At 43.2% G+C, this 18,234-nt stretch overlaps 1 protein-coding gene across 2 annotated transcripts in view; it reads left to right on the top strand.

Annotated features, from left to right (window-relative positions):
* The window catches only part of Col6a5 (collagen type VI alpha 5 chain), a 103,180-nt gene extending 85,183 nt beyond the window's left edge, over positions 1-17,997 (top strand). For both annotated transcript variants that reach the window (XM_029543803.1, XM_021207498.2), the window contains exons 38-41: positions 9,352-10,041; positions 11,314-11,410; positions 12,076-12,296; positions 16,731-17,997. In XM_029543803.1, the coding sequence (XP_029399663.1) occupies positions 9,352-10,041; positions 11,314-11,410; positions 12,076-12,296; positions 16,731-16,750 (1,028 nt within the window). In that variant the 3' untranslated portion in view covers positions 16,751-17,997. The remainder of the gene's footprint in view (positions 1-9,351; positions 10,042-11,313; positions 11,411-12,075; positions 12,297-16,730) is intronic.
* The last annotated feature ends 237 nt before the right edge of the window (positions 17,998-18,234 follow it).

Genomic DNA, 18,234 nt, shown 5'->3' with positions numbered 1-18,234 from the left:
AAAGGCTTTTCATGTGACTTTCCAGATGTCTTGACCCTTGCAGCCACTGTGGGGTTCAGTTTGGTTAAAGAAATACCTGTTTATATTTCTATCAGGAGGATAAAAAGTAAATGGTTACCCTACCAAAATTCTGAAGTGTGTGGAGGATTCCTGTAAAAGGACTTTGGGTAGTGATAGCCTGGGGGTAGTGTCTCAGGTCCAGGGATGGCATGTTTGTCTTTAGTCCCATGAATAAGTCTGTCGCAAATGTCTATCTGTCTGTCTGTTTCTGTCTCTCCCCATACTGCCATACCTTGCCCTGCCATGCCTCTCCCTGCCCTTCTCTTCTCTCTCAAATCTTTTGTAGCCAGTTGCCAAAACCTGCTAAGGACTTTCTGTATGATGTGCTGTCCTGGGGTCAGCTGTGATTCCAAACCTTTAGTCGCTGAGAGCTAAGCTTTCATAAGTTCCAGATGCACGGTACAAATTAGTTGATAACTTTGATGAGTGCCTCCATATGCTGCATGTACTACTCATTTATCATGTAATTCTTACAGCTGATGGCTGACCTTTCTGTCCTTGAATGGAGAGGCTTGAGGGGAAAGTCTGTGATCTCAGCTATTTAAGAATTTTGTAGTTCCTGTGCCCAGTGGGCTGGCAGCAGGTTGTCACCCTCTTCCACGAGATACCCAATCCCTGCCTGTCTCCCCTAGCTAGCCTCACTCTGCTGCTTCTGCCTGCTCTGGCTTGCATCAGGCTCATCCCTGGTCCCACTCTGTGAGGCTATATGGATTCTGTATGGTCTCTGGTGTGAGATCAACTGTTCACGTGACCCTTACAGTGAGGTTCCTCCCTCCTGCTAGCAGCACCTGGGCACTCACTAGAAATGAATCCTATAAGTGTTCATTCTGGACCTAATCAGCCATTTGGGGGAAGTGGAGCCCCCAAAATGATGGATTTAAATGTGTTTCTTTGGTGTGTGTGTGTGTGTGTGTGTGTGTGTGTGTGTGTGTGTGTGTGTTGCAATAACCATTGTGTATGTAGAGGGCTAGAGGACAACTTGGCAGGAGCTGGTTTTCCTTATACCACGTGGGGTCTGAGGATGTAACTGTGGTATCTGGAGACTTTTTTGCCATAGCTGAAGAGGGATTCTGGCATCTGGTGTGAGTGGAGGCCTGCAGCATCTCCATCTGCCCATTGCTGCCCCATCATTACTCCAGGATCTTAATTAAAAAAAAAACAAAAACAAAATTCAAAGGAACTGTAAAGTGATAATAAAATTTTGAACATAAAACTTCAAAAGCATTTATCAAACAGCTTTTTTCAGTGTTGAATTCATCCTTTGTCTCCCCCATGGGCATATCACTTTCCACGGCTTTATTCAACTGCATGTTCTATTTTTTCACACAGTATCATGTCTAACATTGTCCAAATTGCTATAAACTCCATCCTGATTTTTCTAAACACTCTCATGAATGAATGAATGAATATATTTAGCTATGAATGTCTTCTTGAACATGTCACTTGATTCTGACTTTTCCTGCCACATATTCAACTTGCACATACATGCACTCAAACTTAAATCTATGTTGGATGGCAGAGTCAGTTTCCGAGCCATCCTTGGAATGTCAGTCAGCTCATGTACTGCATGGCATCAGCTTCTGGTCTCCTGCACCAAAGACCTGACTGTGTGGTTGGTGATGGCTACGTGATCACTTACAAATGGCGAAGTACATTTATTTCCTAAATCTGAAAACAACATAAACTGCATCATTATTTTGGAGAGTTATTTTCAAATAATTTTGGTGATACAGTTCTGGTATTTAAAAATTTTTTTCCAATTCAATTTTTAAAGCTTGCTTATAATAAATAAACCCACCTAGAAACATAAAGCACAGAGTAACTTCATTAAAACCGAAGGACAAGTCTGCAGGTGGCTTGGGTGCAGTGATTCTCAAAGGTGGCGGTGCTTTTCCCCAGGAGGCAGGCCTTTTCTGCAGACTCTTGTTTCTGAGCACAAAGTGGTTCAGAAGTGATGTTCTGACAATCTAAGAACCACCTAGAAAAATCAAGGCCAAGGAGAATGTTTGTCCTATCTTCAGGGGAAAGAATGAAATCTGTTTTAAATCTTCTACTTAAACGAGACGAGGTTCTCACCCAGAAAAAACAAGAGGCTTGTAAGGGTTTCTGCTTCCCCAGGACATGTTAATGGCATGCAGTGGTGTGCACAAACTGTGCCCACCTCCCCTGCTTTCCCAGCCTTGGAACCTAGCCAATGACCTCACCAGACAGAGGGGAGGAGAGGCCTGGGCTGCGGGTGTGAGATGGAGAGGTTCATAGAGTGCTGCCAAGTCCTCTGCAGATAAGCATGCAAGAACACAGTGGGCTCGTCATTTCTGGGGCCTGTGTGAGTGCATCTGTAAGTTAGGCCAACAGGCTGCATTTTCTTTTCTTATCAAAATTCTGAAGAATTTACCATGGCAGGGAGGATTCTCGTAGCCCTAGGAGTTTTCTTCTTGTTTACTCATAAAGATTAAATTTGTGAGGACTTTAATTTGTTGTGGGCTTTGCACACTATTCCATTTTTTTTTCCTCCCACAAACCTTGTGGGATTGTCATGTATTAGCATGGCATTTTGTAGAGAGGAAAGGAGTCATGGAAGAGAGCTGGAGTCACTGAATTAACAACAGGCAGAAATAAGACTCCAGCTCCTAAGGCTTGTCTATAACCACTGCTCTGCAATGCCCACTGGAGGAAAAGGAAGACCAATTTGATTTATGTCATGACATACTTTTAGAAGAAAATATTCCCTCATGGCGTCAGTCAGAAGGAATGCCAATAGACTGAAGACGACTTTCTTCTAATCAGGTCCCTGAGCCTTTCTCGACCTGGTTAGTGTGTGCTTCACCACTTCTGCCCTACCCTGAGGTTTGACAACTCCTCCTTCTGAAGGAGTCAGCCATTGGGACAGATTTGGGATAGATTCTGTCTCTACTTCTAGGCTTTGGTTTCTTGGCTAAATCACTGGACGTCTCCAAGCTTAGGTCTGTTCAGGTGTGAATTAGAAGCAGTGGCAATCCTAGTCTCATGCTAAGAGGAAGTTTTGATGAGAGAAGGTATGTGGAGATCTGAACCCAAGACCCGAAGTGGATGGAATACTTGGTTTAGTATCAGAAAGCAGAAACAAAAAGCACTGCCAATGCTTTCGAATATTGGGAAAACGTTGAACTTGAACAATACCAGCGATCTGGACCTCTAAGGGCTGGCTCAGTGGTTAGGAGCTTGCTGGCCGACTCGTCAGAGGACCTGGGGTTTGTTCTCAGAACCACATGGTGGTTCATAATCATCCTGTTCCAGGGGATCCTACACCTTCTTCTGGCCTCTTTGGTACATAGACTGGCATGCATGTGGTACATAGACACACATGCAGGAATACACACACACACACACACACACACACACACACACACACACAGATAACATTTTAAAAGAAGAAATCAGAAATTGTTCACATGAGTAGAACTCAATACATATATTAGCCTCATAGCTTATAAAAAACAAACAAACCCATGAGTAAGATGTGAAGTGAAGGCACGTACCTTTAATCCCAACACTCGGGAGGCAGAGGCAGGCAGATCTCTGAGTTTGAGGCCAGCCTGGTCTACAGATTGAGTTCTAGGATAGCCAGGGATACACCGAGAAATACTGTCTTGAAAAGCAAACAAACAAACAATGTAAAAGCAAAACAACAATAACAATAAACTCCAGAAAAGATAAAAAGAAAAGAAAACCCAACAGCTAATTTTGGCACTGGTTACATTCCAAGGCAGCCCACTGGATAACTCACAAATGTCGATGAGATTTCCTGCAAGTGTCACGACAGACAACCATACTGATTTAGCACACTTGTCCTGTCCAGAGGGCTCATGCTCTACGATGCTCCCTGCTCCCTAAATTTCCCTTCCACGCCCCCACTTGGCTCCGTGATGTACATCTTTGATTAAAGTTCAGCTTCTTTCTGGGGAGTACTTCCTAGGAAACCTGACCACATCCTTCATTCCATCCAAGTCTTGTGCATGGTAGTGAGCCATGCCCTTTTAACTCAGTTCTTCCACAGAACTGAAGGCAAGAAGTTAGTTATGCTGACATTTGGACAGAACGTAGAGCATCGCGGCGAGCTGTGTGCGTGTTTTATTTAGGCTCCTGCCAGGTTTTGTTAAAGGAGAAATATTTCTGAAGCCTGAATCTTCCCAAATAACATGAATTTAGACTCAAAATAGAACAATCCTACCTTAGGGTTAGACTAAATTTTAGAGTTTTCAAAGCACAGTCATCTATATTTAGTTTCTTTGATTTTTTTTTTTCATGAAAATCTAAGTACAGAGGGAACCTATTTTTAAGGGTTTCTTGTAGGTGGTTTGTGCCTCTTTAGAAAAGAATTTGTTGCTGGGTACTTAGAGGGGGAAATGAGATTTTAGTTTATTTATAAAAAGAAAACTAAAACTGAGATAGTGATATTTCTAGGCGTGCATGGAATGACATTTTACTCCTCCAGTCAGTCAGTCCTTCCTTCCTCTCCTACTGTAGCATCTGTGCAATCATGGCCTCTATGTTTATGGAAGTCTGCTGGTTGGCCCCTAAAAAGACTAATAATCGAGAGCTGGAAACTAGAGCTGTTATTGATAGCACAGATAATGGTCAGTCAGGTCCAGAACTTCGAACTCCCAAAAGGCAGAAAGCCTATTCTCTTCTCAGTACAGCCAGTCCCTCATGTGCTGTGGCTGTGACCCTCAGAGATGGTTTCGCACTGTCGGCAAAGAGCACTCCAGGACACACTTCTTATCTGCTGCTCAGCGGCTTAATCAGGACTTCCATCTGGACTGTACATTCATTAAGAACTTCAAACTGGGCTTCTGGTGGGGAATGGGAGCCCTGTACATTTCAAGCAAGCTTATGAAGTGCCAAATCCTGTTGGTTTCTATAAATGTACTAACAATCTAGTACATGTGTGACCAGTTCTTTATGCTTAGAGAGAAGCAATCACCCCCCCCACACACACACACACACTGATCAGTATTTTATAACAGAACCTCTCAGGTAGAACAGAGGGGCCACGTCCAGCATAACCAACAGAAAAGAAATCCCACACAGATGAGACAACAATTAAGACAATAGGCTGGAGAGATGGCTCAGTGGTTAAGAGCACTGACTGCTCTTCCAGAGGTCCTGAGTTCAAATTCCAGCAACCACATAGTGGCTCACAACCATCTGTAATGAGATCTGATGCCCTCTTCTGGTGTGTCTGAAGACAGTGACAGTGTACTGATAAAATAAGTAAATTAAAAAAAAAAAAAAGAAGAAGAAGAAAGAAAGACACTGGGCTTTAGGAAGCAAAAGTTGAAGCTCCTGGGAGATAGAGAAAAGGAGGTGAGCAGCGGAGTCTCTGCTTTCCTCACCCTAGATTCTATGTGGAGTGAGAGAATTTTAGGTTTCCTCATGAGATGAGGAAAGAGATCTGAGAGCGCAGGGAGACCAGGAGCTAAGGTTCACAGGACAGAGGAGAGAGCTGCACAGAGAGAACTCCAGGGAGCTGTAGATGCTCTCCCTGCTATGCCACCTCTGGTGAGTGCCTGCCCGTATGCATGCGTGGGTGGGTGTGTTGGGTGTGTGCGAGCACACTCTCACAGAAGAGGGCACTTGATCCTGCTCAACCCCTCTTTGCCTGACTCCTTTCAGGATCTCTCAGGGATGGAGCCAGGGTGGCAGCCAGTGAGCCCCAGAAACCTCCTGTCTCGGCACCCCTCAGTGCTAGGGTTACAGGTGCAGTCACAGCCAACCTTTTACCTGGGTGCTGGGACTCAAACTCAGATCCACATGTTGGCGCAGCAGGAGCCTTTACCCACGGAGCCTCTTCTCCAGTGCTGAAGTATCTGTAGAGGGGGAACAGTGCACCAGCGAGGAGGTTAATGGCAGGCAGCCTCGATCTGACAACAGGGTAAAAATAGCAGGCCACTTGAAACTATAGCAAAGGAAATTCCTCAAATGAAAAAAAGTTCAATAATTAGAATTAAAAAAAAATCAGTGAGTCTCCATATTCTCTCTCAGTATCTGAGAGAGAGACAGAGAGAGAGACACCAGGCGTGTGGTAAAGCAACATTATCAGCTAAAGTAAACTACTTGGCACTTCCAGAACATTCCACCCAGGAGCAGAGTGTACATTCTTTTGGAATGCTCATGAAATACTTGCCAAAATAGACCCTGTTGTGTTCATGCGTTGGGACAATGTTTGAGAATGTTAAAGGATTCAAGTCACAGCAAGAATATTTTCTGACCCAAATATAACTAAAGTCAAAATAATTAGCAGAAGGATCTTTGAAAAAATCCCCAAACTTTTAGAAAATAAATAAAACACTTTAAAACAATCCATGTCTGAAACAGAGATCAATAAAGCAATCAGAAAGCATTTTGGGAGAAATACAAATGAAACAGACATTCCAGATCTTCCAAGGCCCCACTAGAGCATAATTAGAGAATTTTAATAGTAAATGCTTACACTGGTAAACAAAACAAAACAAAACACAAAAACATAAATAGCTTCCGATCAGTCACCTCAATTTCCATCTTAAGAAGCCAGAAACGGCAAGACAAGCAATTCCAGAGTGGGCAGAAGAAAGCAACAACATTTAAGGACCCAATGAACAAAAAAAATCATAAAACTCAGTAAAGCCAAGAGTCATATCTCTGAGATCAATAAAATTGATAAAGCCATAGAATCAGACTCACCAGAAAAAGTAGATACAAATAACCAGTGTTAGCAGAGAGAGGAAGCATTTCTGTGTTCTACGACTTTCAAAAGGGTTGCGGGACATAATGAGCCACTTTTACATATAAATTAGACACAGTGTCTTACAATATGAAAATCACCACAGTTCATTCAAGAAGAAATGAGCTAACTAGCTTGTCAAAATGATTGAATTTGTACTTGAAGTTTTCCCATGATTTTACCACAAGTTCAACAAACCTTCTAAGAAATGATGAATATCAATTCTTTAAAAAAAAAATATTTCTTTAAGACGGGGTTTCTTTGTGTAGCTCTGGCTGTCCTGGAACTCACTCTGTAGATCAGGCTGGCCTCCAACTCAAGAAATCTGCCTGCATCTGCCTCTGCCTCTGTCTCTGAATGCTAGGATAAAAGGCATGAGCCATTACTGCCTGGCCATGAATATCAATTCTATACAAACTTTTCTAGGGAATTTAAGAGGAAAGACTATTTACCAACTCATTCTTTGAAGTTATGTCATTTTAATACCAAAAAACAGGCAAAGAAATTACATGAAAGGAAAACTATATATAACCATTACATTTTTTAAAAGGTAGATTTATTTATTTGTGTGTATAGGTATTTTATCTGTGTGCACATATGTGTACAATATATCTGCCTGGTACCTGTGGACGTCAGAAGAGGGTATTAGATTCTTTGGAACTGGAGTGACTGCTGGCTGTGAGCTGCCCTTTGGGTCTAGGAACTGAACCTGGGTCCTCTGCCAGAGCATCATGTGCTCTTAACTACTGAGCAATTTCTTAAACCACTAGCATTTTTTGTTTGAGACAGGACCTCACTATATAGCTTTGACCTAGGACTCACTATTGAGGCCAGACTGACCTTGAACTTACAGAGATCTGCCTGCCTCCTGAGTTCTGGGATTAAAAGAGTATACTACCACACCTGGTCTAGACCACCATTCCTACTTAATATAGATTCAAAAATTACTCTAAAATGGGATTAGGAAGTCAAATCCAGGAATAGACAAAAGGGTAGTGTGGACTTGCCCTAGGTTCATTTGAACATTCAAAAACCTGTCTAAAAAAATATTTCCAGTATTAATAAAAATCATTTGTACTAATCATGCATTTGTTGCACCCTATCTTGATATTAACTTTTATAGTATTAATCTAGTGGTATTGGTTCATTTACTGTTTGGAGACTAAATAAAACACTAAATGTGAGACCTTTTACTAACAAATTGAGCAGAAATAGGAATCAATACATCTTTCCCCAGTTAGAAAGCTACTGATTGTTCAAGCGTGCTTACAAACACACTTCTTTCAGAGAGAAAGAAAGGACACTGGCCATTTACTTCTTGTCTTACAGAGCTGATGATTCCCCCATCTCCCCATCCAGCTGCCTCTCCCAGGAGTGTAGAAAGCTTTCACAATCCTGTAGATTTAAAGCAATATCACTGGGAGTGACTGTCTGCAACAAAATAGCTTGCATCTGAATGCAAACTGAGAGGGATGGAGAGATGGCCCGGTGGAAAGGGAGCCTACCTTGAAGGTTAGGACCCAGAACTCATGGAAAAGCTGCATATGTCAGCGCTCTGATGTAACACCAGGGCTGGGGTATGGATCAGGTGGAAGTAGAGCATGGAGACAGGTGGGTCCCAGAGCTCTCGAGCCAGCCATTCTGTCTAGCTGCAAAAGCAAGGGCTGGGCTCAATGAGGGACCCTGTCTTAAAAATATAATGGGGAGAGTGATAAAGGAAGACACTCAGTTCTAACATCTAGCCTCTTCACATGCATGCCCGTAGCAAGTGCAGTTGTACACACACACACACACACACACACACAGAGAGAGAGAGAGAGAGAGACAGACAGACAGACAGACAGACAGACAGACAGACAAGTGTGTAAATTGGGGTATTAATTTCTTCTCTGAGAATGCTTTGTGGAAAGAAATTAATGTTAACTGATTTAGCCACTGCTTACTGATCTGTTTGACCCCCCTCATGATGTGAGTTCCTTATCAGTCATGGGCTGATAGCCACCACTCAGAGTACCCAAGTCTTAAAGATTGTCATATCTTACATAGCAGTAAGGTTCTAAAGTCAGTAGTGACTTATACCTGCCCCATTGATGTTGCTTTATCTACCATATATGCCAGCACATGAGTTGTTACTTTGACATCTGTACTTTCTCTTATGTTTACAACTTGTAATTAAATAGTCAGTAGGTGTGAATGCATGCTGCAGGATTTGTAAGGAAGAGCTAAAATCAGGCATATATTCCTCTTTCATTGAAATGTTTTGGAGTCAAATCAGTTATTTCAGAAAAACCTGAAGTTTGTAGCAAGTAGGTTTCTTATGTGGCACCATGTGTCAAATGGAAATAATTCTGCACCAAGTGAAGGCAGGTTTGAAGAATGTATTTCAGGACAAGTACTGAGATTGATTAGTAATGCCTGCTATTATATTGATTAGTGGTGTCGGTATGGGAATGAAGAGTGGGAACCTTCCATGGCGTGTGTTTACACTCATGTCTTAGAGTTTCGAGTTAACCCTTTCACTATTAGTGACTAAAGTTATTCTGTTGCAGAACATGAAGGTCATGGCAGAAGAGAGCTGGGTCTTGCTCCTGAGCCTGGAGATGCGTCTCTTCAAGAATATTACATGGACGTGGCTTTCCTCATAGATACTTCACACCGAGTAGGAGGACGTAACGAGTTTAAGGAAGTGAGAGCTTTTATAACTTCAGTACTGGATTACTTTCACATCGCCCCAGCTCCACTGACCTCTGTCTTAGGAGACAGAGTGGCTGTCCTGACCTTCTCTCCCCCAGGCTATCTGCCAAACACTGACGAATGCCCAGTCTACCTGGAATTCGATTTGGTCACTTACAACACTGTACAACAAATGAAGCATCATCTCCATGAGTCTCTTCAGCAGCTCAATGGAGATGGTTTTATTGGGCATGCCCTTCAGTGGACAATTGACAATGTCTTTGTAGGAACCCCCAATCTGAGGAAAAATAAAGTTATCTTTATAGTAACTGCAGGGGAAACCAACCCTTTAGACAAAGAAGTTTTAAAGAATGCATCTCTGAGAGCCAAGTGCCAAGGCTACTCCATATTTGTATTTTCCTTTGGTCCAATACACAATGACGTGGAGTTAGAAGAATTAGCAAGCCACCCCCTGGATCATCACTTAGTCCGGCTTGGCCGGGTACACAGGCCAGATTTGGACTATGTCATCAAGTTCATCAAGCCATTTGTTCATTCGATCAGACGTAAGTCACTCAAGCCTCTCTCCTTTGTTGCTTTATTGATGTCTCTGTACACAGTCAATCAGCCTACTTAGTTGAATGCATCTCATTTTAGTAGAGAGTGGTAGGATGTGACCAGGAGTCAGTAAGAGAATCTCAGAGAAAAGCCTGTTCATGTTGGGTACAGTTCTAGGGAGGAGATCCTCAAATAGTTGAAAGATTTCCTTGAAGCCTGACTTCTGAACATTTGCTAAATGTTTGGTTCTCTGACTGGCTACATCAGTTAATCTTCAGCATAGCCCTCAAAGGAATGAATTCAGATCCCTTTTCTATAAAGGAAAAATAAGGTTTGAATACATTAAATAAATTTCTCAAAAGCTCATAATTAATGCCTGGTAAATTCTAGATTCAACCCCCACACATTCTGACCCTAGGACTATATTCTTTTCTATTAAGCTGCACTTTAGTTACTAAACCCTTAACAAAGTGTACTACTATAATAAATAAAACCCCTACTGTCACTACCTCCACTTTTCCCAAGATCATCTGGTCTACCTTGTCAGCCCTGGCTCTGACTTGAATTCTTACGATTTATAGGTACAGATATTTTCTAGAGCCTCTCTGTAAGATCTAGCTTACATGCAACCACATAGTGATTTGAAATGTGTCTTTCCCTACTGTGGCTCTCTGAGAGTAACTTCTGTCCTTGGCATTGTAATTTTAGACAGGTATGGAATAGGCTAAGTGTCAAACAAGTTCTGGCCTGTGCTAGGAATCAGGGACAGAGCAAAAGCCACGCTGTGTGGTTATCTGCAGTGGCTTGGAGCTTGCTAGGGTTACCTGGGATTTTAGGAGTTCTGGCACACACAATCCCAGGACTTGGCTTAGCGTTAGAGTTCAGGCAATATATTTACTACTGAGTCAAAAACAGTGCCTTCTTTCAAATCCAAGGTAGAAACACGGAAGACAACTTCAGTAGCCAACAGAGCCTACTAAGAAGAGCCTCCATTTTCTGGGTGTGGGATGAGGGGAGAATAGATAACAGGAGGAATGCAGAGGAATGTCCTTGAATTGTATCACTGAGCATGGGAACTTTTAATTCAGTTATTGCTGTATCTCATTGATTTGGCAAGAACAAGGTCTTTCAATGCCAACGTGCCGACTTTGCAAAGTCCCTCACAAGATTAATTTGTTTTTAAAGAGACTTCCATCTCCAGGAAAAGATGAGCTGACTTTTTGGGTGATAGGCATTATGTGGGAAGGTAAAAATTAGACTAAGTATTCCACTGTTTCCAGGTGCTATCAACAAATATCCCGGCAAAGACCTACAAGCCAAGTGTGCTAATCTCACCTTCCCTGACCCAGAGAATGCTGGCACAGAAGACAGTGCATTGTGAGTTAAGAAATTTCAGATGTGGCAAGTACTGCCCAGGAAACAATCCTTGAGAATGTGAAGTGATGGCTGGTCCAGCATTAGTGGGTCATAATCTAAGGATGTGAAGTGAATGGCATTTTCATTTTAGGATGCAGGATTTGGGCTGAGCAAGGGTATTTTTAAATGTTGTGTTGGTGATGACATCACTGGCTAGCAGAAGGCAGAACACAATCTGTATTATATTACAGTCAACCATATATGTTGCTTTTATTAAGACTATCTCATATTGATAACTACATAATGCAGCTCAGATTGGCTAGTGCCCAAGCAAAGCTTACAGTATCAAAGGTTGGAAGGAAAAAAGTGACAGAAACCATCCTGCCTTTCAGAAAGCTGTCAGAGCTGCAGGAATGATTCTGACTTTGTAAAGCAAAACCCCAAGTCCCCAATAAAACTTTAGTGATGAAAACAACATTGGTGTGGAATCCTAAACCTCTGAGACAAATATGTGTTCAATTTTCCTTCTGGATATTAGAAAATTGCCCTTGTATCCACAAACCCCACGAGGACTATTCCTATCACGTGCATAAGATGGATTTCTGCTCTGGTATGCGGCTAGATTTGCACTTAATCTTAGACAGGACTTGGCTAACCACTTTAATTACTTTTCCCCTGCACCCCAGACTCATCCCCGAGGTGTACAGAATTGAGGCAGGAGAGAGTGGGCTGTCTGAAGACTCTGGTTCTCGGGAGCAGCATTTCTTCCTCCTAGGGAACAGTCATGGTAACCATTCAGATCTGATGCAGCAGTTGTACCTGCTCCTCTCCTCGGGGGAACTGATGGTGAGTGATAAGGAAGAGCCTTGTTCCGAAGAGACCCCGGCTCCAGTGAACGGCAAACAAGGTAATCTGTGGCATCTTCCTTGGAGACCCTGAAGTGCTCTTGTCTGGCTGGTCTTTCCTCATGAGGTTGAAACGCATGGGGGCAAGAAGTGATAGCAAAGAAATAAAAGAGATGCTGCCGATCCAGGAAAACAGGGAACACCCTGAGATAAGAGGGAAAAGGAGATAAAATCTCAGAAAGGTAGGGAGGGAGCCGATAAGTTCGATATGTTCGGAACAGAGAAGAAAGTAGCTCCGAGGATTCCTGTGGAGTCAGGGAGCTGGGAGGCAGGGGATGTCAATGAGAACCAAAACATTCTAGGAAGGCAGGAACTGCATCCTCAGGCAGGTGGGGAGCCTCCTGAGTCTGAACACTCCAGCTCTGCCTTTGTAACCCAAGCCTTCCAGCTTTGGAGAGGATGAGGCTGTTGGGATACAATTCTGAGATCTACGTGAGGGCCAAGGGCAGCTTCTTACCGGACGGGGGTAAAGAATAGTTATGGATCTGTGGTTAAAGAGGAAGTATGGAATGGAGATCAGAAATCCACAAAGGTCTCTAGGACAGCAGCCCAGAGTCCCGTTGGGCTCCAGGATCTTGCAGGGAAATTATTGTATACTAAATATGTATGAATCAGACTGAAGTTGGAAATAAGACTCTATACTTGTTCTAGATTGTTCTACTGGATAGTTTTTAATTTTAACTTGACACGGGCTAGGTTCAGTGGGAAAGAGAGAACACCAGTGAAGAAAATGCTGCCACCAGATTGGCCTGTAGGTAAACCTATGGAGGCATTTTCTTAAGTAGTGATTGGTATGGGTAGGGCTCCGCCCATTGTGGGCGGGACCAACCCTGGGCTGGTGATCCTGGGCAGGGTGAGAAAGCAAGCTGAGGAAGCCATGAGGAGCAAGCATGTAAGCGGCCTCTGCTTTAGTTCCTGGCCCCAGGTTCCTGCTCTGCTTTTCCTTCACGATGGTTTCTGGAAGTTTAAGATGAAAAACTTTTTCCTCCCCAGGTGGATTGTGGTAATGGCATATTATTACAGCAATAGAAACCTTAACTAAGTTAACTCTATAAAGCCAATACAATTCATATTCATACGTATGTGTACGTGTATGTGTGTGTGTGTGTGTAAGTAAAATAATCTGTACATATTCATACTTACTAGAATGCATACAGCAGCACTATTTGTAGTAGCTTCTAATTGAGAACAAAACCACACCCCAGACAAATGAAATCATTGTTTGAGGGTGAGACACAGAGATAGTATTATTCACAAAGCTCCTTTCGGGGTTCAGGTGTATGTCCAAGTTTGGAAAACACTGCCTGGATCATTCCTGCCACATGTCTCAGGGCAGTTCACTGTCGAAAATCATCAGATTGGTACACTCTAACCCCGGCAACATCAGCACCATCTAGCACTCACTGGATACGCAGATTCTCAGCTCCCACTGTAGACCGACCACGTCACTGAGAACACGTGAGGGAGTCTCATACAGGCTGATGCTTGAGAGCCACCAGCCTACTGTTACAGATCCTGAGAGCATAGGAGTCCTTCAACTAGATGTTATGATGCAGAAGATCCCATGCTCCTGGGAAACTACTAGCAAGTAGTCTGGGTTTGCGGGAGGTTTCATTGTCTTTCATGTGTTGGTAGACACTTGAGTCTGAGAGAGCAGCTATGGGCAAATTAGCCCAACCACAGATACTGTCTGAGGTGGAGCTTACAGAGGTAGGGTTTTGCACCCACTTAGGAAATGGTACTTGAATATTTCTTCAGTCACTGAACATCTGATGTTGGGCATGCCGCTCTGTCTTTCTGAGCCTCCATTTCCTCGGCTGCAAAGTGAAGACAGTAACAGAGCTTATGTCATAGCCTAAGGTGAACACTGAATGTATGTGACGTGCTTCAAGCGGCATGTGGCCTAGGCTGAAACATCAGTGAGTACTAGCTCTCTGCAGCTGTGATGAGTGACAGAGCTGATGGATGCCTGTGTGGACAGTCCCTGGTTGTTAACCCAGCTCACAATCTCTAAAGCTCTCCCAGCTTCTGTGGTCCTCCACCACTGCTAATGAGGATCTTGGTAAAGGTAGGTATTTTCCCTTCTGGGGTACATACATCGTCCCTAGTGGACACACAGAGACTTGCCAGAGTGTAGCTGTCTAAGGAGCTAGTCTTAAAGAGCATGTTTTATGTGTGAGGAATCTCGGAGGCCTTCTTCCCATCTCTTACAAATGCCCTGTTCCTGCCCCAGCCCCCCATGAGTGTGACATGTCTCTTAGACATCCTGCATCTGATTAAGCTGCTATGGGCCAGATATAAGATCTTCCTAGGATGCTTTGGAGATTGGGTAGAAATGGTCAGGCCAGAGTTAGAAATACTATACTTATTATCCATATAATCAATAAATTTCCAATACAATATTTACTTTTCCCTGCTAAAATGAGCAAAGTTTACATATATAGGCATTTGTGGTAAATTCTAATAATATCCCATCTTGACAAAAATTTGATACCTAGACTTATAGACATAGGAAATTAACACACACACACACAGACACACAGACACACACACACACACACACACACACACACACACACACACACACACACACACACACAGTTCCCCAACAGAAAGGTATGATTTAGGCAAACACTTTAAAGTTTAAAGCATATGAATCGTTTACAGTTGGAATGAAATCCTATACTGGAAGAGGGATGGAAGCAGAAGTTTAAGGAAAGAAATGAACTCTATAAGTCATCTGACATAAATATATTTTATACAATGGACAGCTGATATCAAACCACTATGAAATTCAGATTTTGTTGGATAAGCTAAAAGAAAACCATGGCCATCAATGGTGGCATCTGTTGGTGATTCAAGCCCTCAGGAGGTCTAGGCAGGAGGATCAGGAGGATCTAGCCTGGGCTACATGATACCCTGTCTGATAAATATGGAAGCATCATTGAAAACATGTTAAACTTTGTTATTGTTGTATGTCTGAGTGTGTTATGTGGGGTGGGAAGGTAGTGGTCAGAGGACCCAGGTTTTTCTCTCTTTTTGCCTTGTTTGGAGGAGAAGGGGGAAGGAGGAAGAGGGGGAGGAAGAGGGGGAGGAAGAAGAGGAGGAAGGAGGAAGAGGAGGAGGAGGAAGAGGAGGAGGAGGAGGAAGAGGAGGAGGAGGACGAGGAGGAGGACGAGGAGGAGGAGGAAGAAAAGGAGGAAGATGAGGGAGAAGAGGAGAAAGAGGAGGAGGAGGAGGAGGAGGAGGAGGAGGAGGACGACGACGACGACGACGACGACGACGACGACGACATACCCCAGGTTGGCTTTGCCTGCAAGCTTCTGGGATATTCTCCTGCCTCTGCTTCCCACTTCACCGTAGGAACGCTGGGATTCTAAACGCATGCTTCCACATCGGGCTTTCACACATGAATTCCAGGGACTGACCTCAAGTCAGCGGGCTTGGATTTCCCCTTCTGCGTCATCTCTCTGGCCCCCATGGAAGCTTTATTTTTAAATGTTAGCTTTTACAGGATGTTACAGTTACATAGTTTTAGTGACTTTTAAAGTGTTAAGAAAATTTAGGATTAGAAATTTAGAAACTTCCCAAGATGCAGGGCAAAGGGACATAAGCTCCCGTGGAGACAGGTACATAGCTACCTTCCCCCAGGCGCTCCCTGAGTTGACAACCTATGTTCACAGGAGTAGTCCCAGGAGAGTCCATCAAGCGATGGAGGAAGCATCCTAGGGAAGAAGACACCAAATGAGGTGGTATCCCAGCACTGTCCCATAGAGGGCAGCCAAAGCCTGGGCCTGGCCCGACCTGGAGTTAGGAGACAGAGGTATCCTGATCAGAGGCTGGAGGTTGGGTCTTCCTCCCTCCCAGATCGCTGATGGATGGACCCAGAGCTGCTATAGGGAAAGGGCATTCATCTCAAGTTCTCATCGAGCCACCCTATTGCTCAACAGCACCCTCTGAGGGCTAGATAGTAGGTGCTGGTATTAGCAACCAAAAGCTTACATGGGGGAGGTCAGGAGCAGGTGGATGGAGGTAGGGGAGGAATGTTGTCCTGTGAATGAATTCCATGAAAAGGCCACAGGAATTCTGAGTAGAGCCAGACATTGCAAACAGTCACTGCCCCCTTCAAATGATTATATAATAATTCTATCTATTAAAGCCACTAAGCAGGGAATTTCAAATCATGGGTAGACCAGAGAGACTTGTGTTTGCAGTCCTATGCATTACACAGTTTTACCAGTGGTCACATTTTTTTCTCCATGGACCTCCTAGATGACTCTAGGTTGGACTTTCAGTTAGACTGCTGAAGATAGCAAGAATTATCGTTGTTTCTTGGTATTTGTTTCATACCTGGCACCTACAGGAATAGGCTCAGGAGGAAACACTGTTATCCAATATTGTGATGCTAAGAGCAGGGTGTCTTTCATGCTTTACAGATGGCGAAGATGCAAGATGAGCTTGAGCTTGCAGAAGAGAAGAGTGCTCACTGGCAGATGGGACTCCCTGCAGTGGTGGGTCCAGCCAGAAAGTGCCAATCATTTATTAGAATTGCAGGGGCAGGAACTAGAACTAAATTTGCTTCTCCGTCCCAAGCCTGAGGGAGAGACTCTTCCGGATAGAGACATCAAGGGACAGACCTTCAAAACTAGGACCGGGTTCCATCTCAGGAGGAAGGGGAACACTGAGCAAGAAGAGACAACAGGCTTCCCTGTGGCAGCCTGGCTTGCTCGCTTTGATCAGTTTGGATGAGTGTCTGCCAAAAGAAGATTTTTGTCATGATCGCCATCACATCCACATCTCAAATTAGACCCTCGATTTGTAATTGGAATGTCCCAATTGTCTTTTTTTTTTTTTGCCCATTTATACAACCCTAAACTCAGTGTAGCTGGTTCTCATAGGACCCTGAGATTACATTAAGCAGCGGTTACCTGTAGTCAGTGGGTTTTCTTTACCAGACCGTTTATAGAGTAGCAAATCCATAACAAAGAAAGGGGAGGAGAAGCTGCCGTCTGAGCTGCTCGCTCTGCTGGGAACACTTGTTTTCTGTTTTAGTGTGCATTGTGTGTACTTGGGTTTTGCTGGCAAAGAAATCACGTCAACATATGAATATGGAAACAGAGCTATTCTTAAACAGTGTCTCAAAACAGACTCTAAAACAAACAAAAAAGAAGACAATGACACCAAACCCAAGTCTGACCCAGAAACTTATTCTGTGCATTCTTATTAACTGTAGACTCATTCAGCCCCTGTAGAATAAAAGCCCAGGAAAGCACATTAAACCTACTTAGGAAACACACATTCAGGACAATACAAAGCAGTAGTGAATTAGTTACACACTCGTTCAGTTTAACATGGAGTACGCAGGCAGCGGGATACTGTTCAGACATAAAGAAGAGCAAAGTCCTATGACTTGTAGGAAGATGGACAGAACCTTAGGCTTCGTGTTGGTCGATATAAGCCGGCTTCATATGTCTTCTCCCATATGTGGAATTCCAGGACTGGGGGATTAAGAGAATGAGAAGTAAAGCGGATTTGGAAGGGAGAGGGGAATAAAAGGAGAGTCAGAGGAGGTGAATGTTATTGGAGTCTTTAACATGCTGTCTGGAAATGACATAATGAAACCCATTATTTTGTACAATTATTCTAATAAAATCACTTGATTTCGTTAAGGCAACAAGTCATTGCCAAACCAATGAGCACGTGAAAATGAATATGCTGGTGGAATAACACATGGACAATTTCATATTTGTTCCACGTAATTTTCCTTTCTGTGACTGTTGTCTTTTACATAATTGAAAAATAACACAGTTGGTTAATTTTAAGTAGCCAGTTATTGCTTTGGAAATTTCTAAAGCAACGTCTATTTATTTAATAGTTTTGTTTTTCTCTAAGAACTTTTGTCAGTGTGTCTTAATAGAAGCATGAAGGCTACATCAGATC

Source organism: Mus pahari, chromosome 10, assembly GCF_900095145.1.
Source record: "Mus pahari chromosome 10, PAHARI_EIJ_v1.1, whole genome shotgun sequence".
In the NCBI taxonomy this organism is placed as follows: domain Eukaryota; kingdom Metazoa; phylum Chordata; class Mammalia; order Rodentia; family Muridae; genus Mus; species Mus pahari.
The sequence above is the reverse complement of the archived record's forward strand: the minus strand, read 5'-3'. Positions and strand labels throughout refer to the sequence as shown.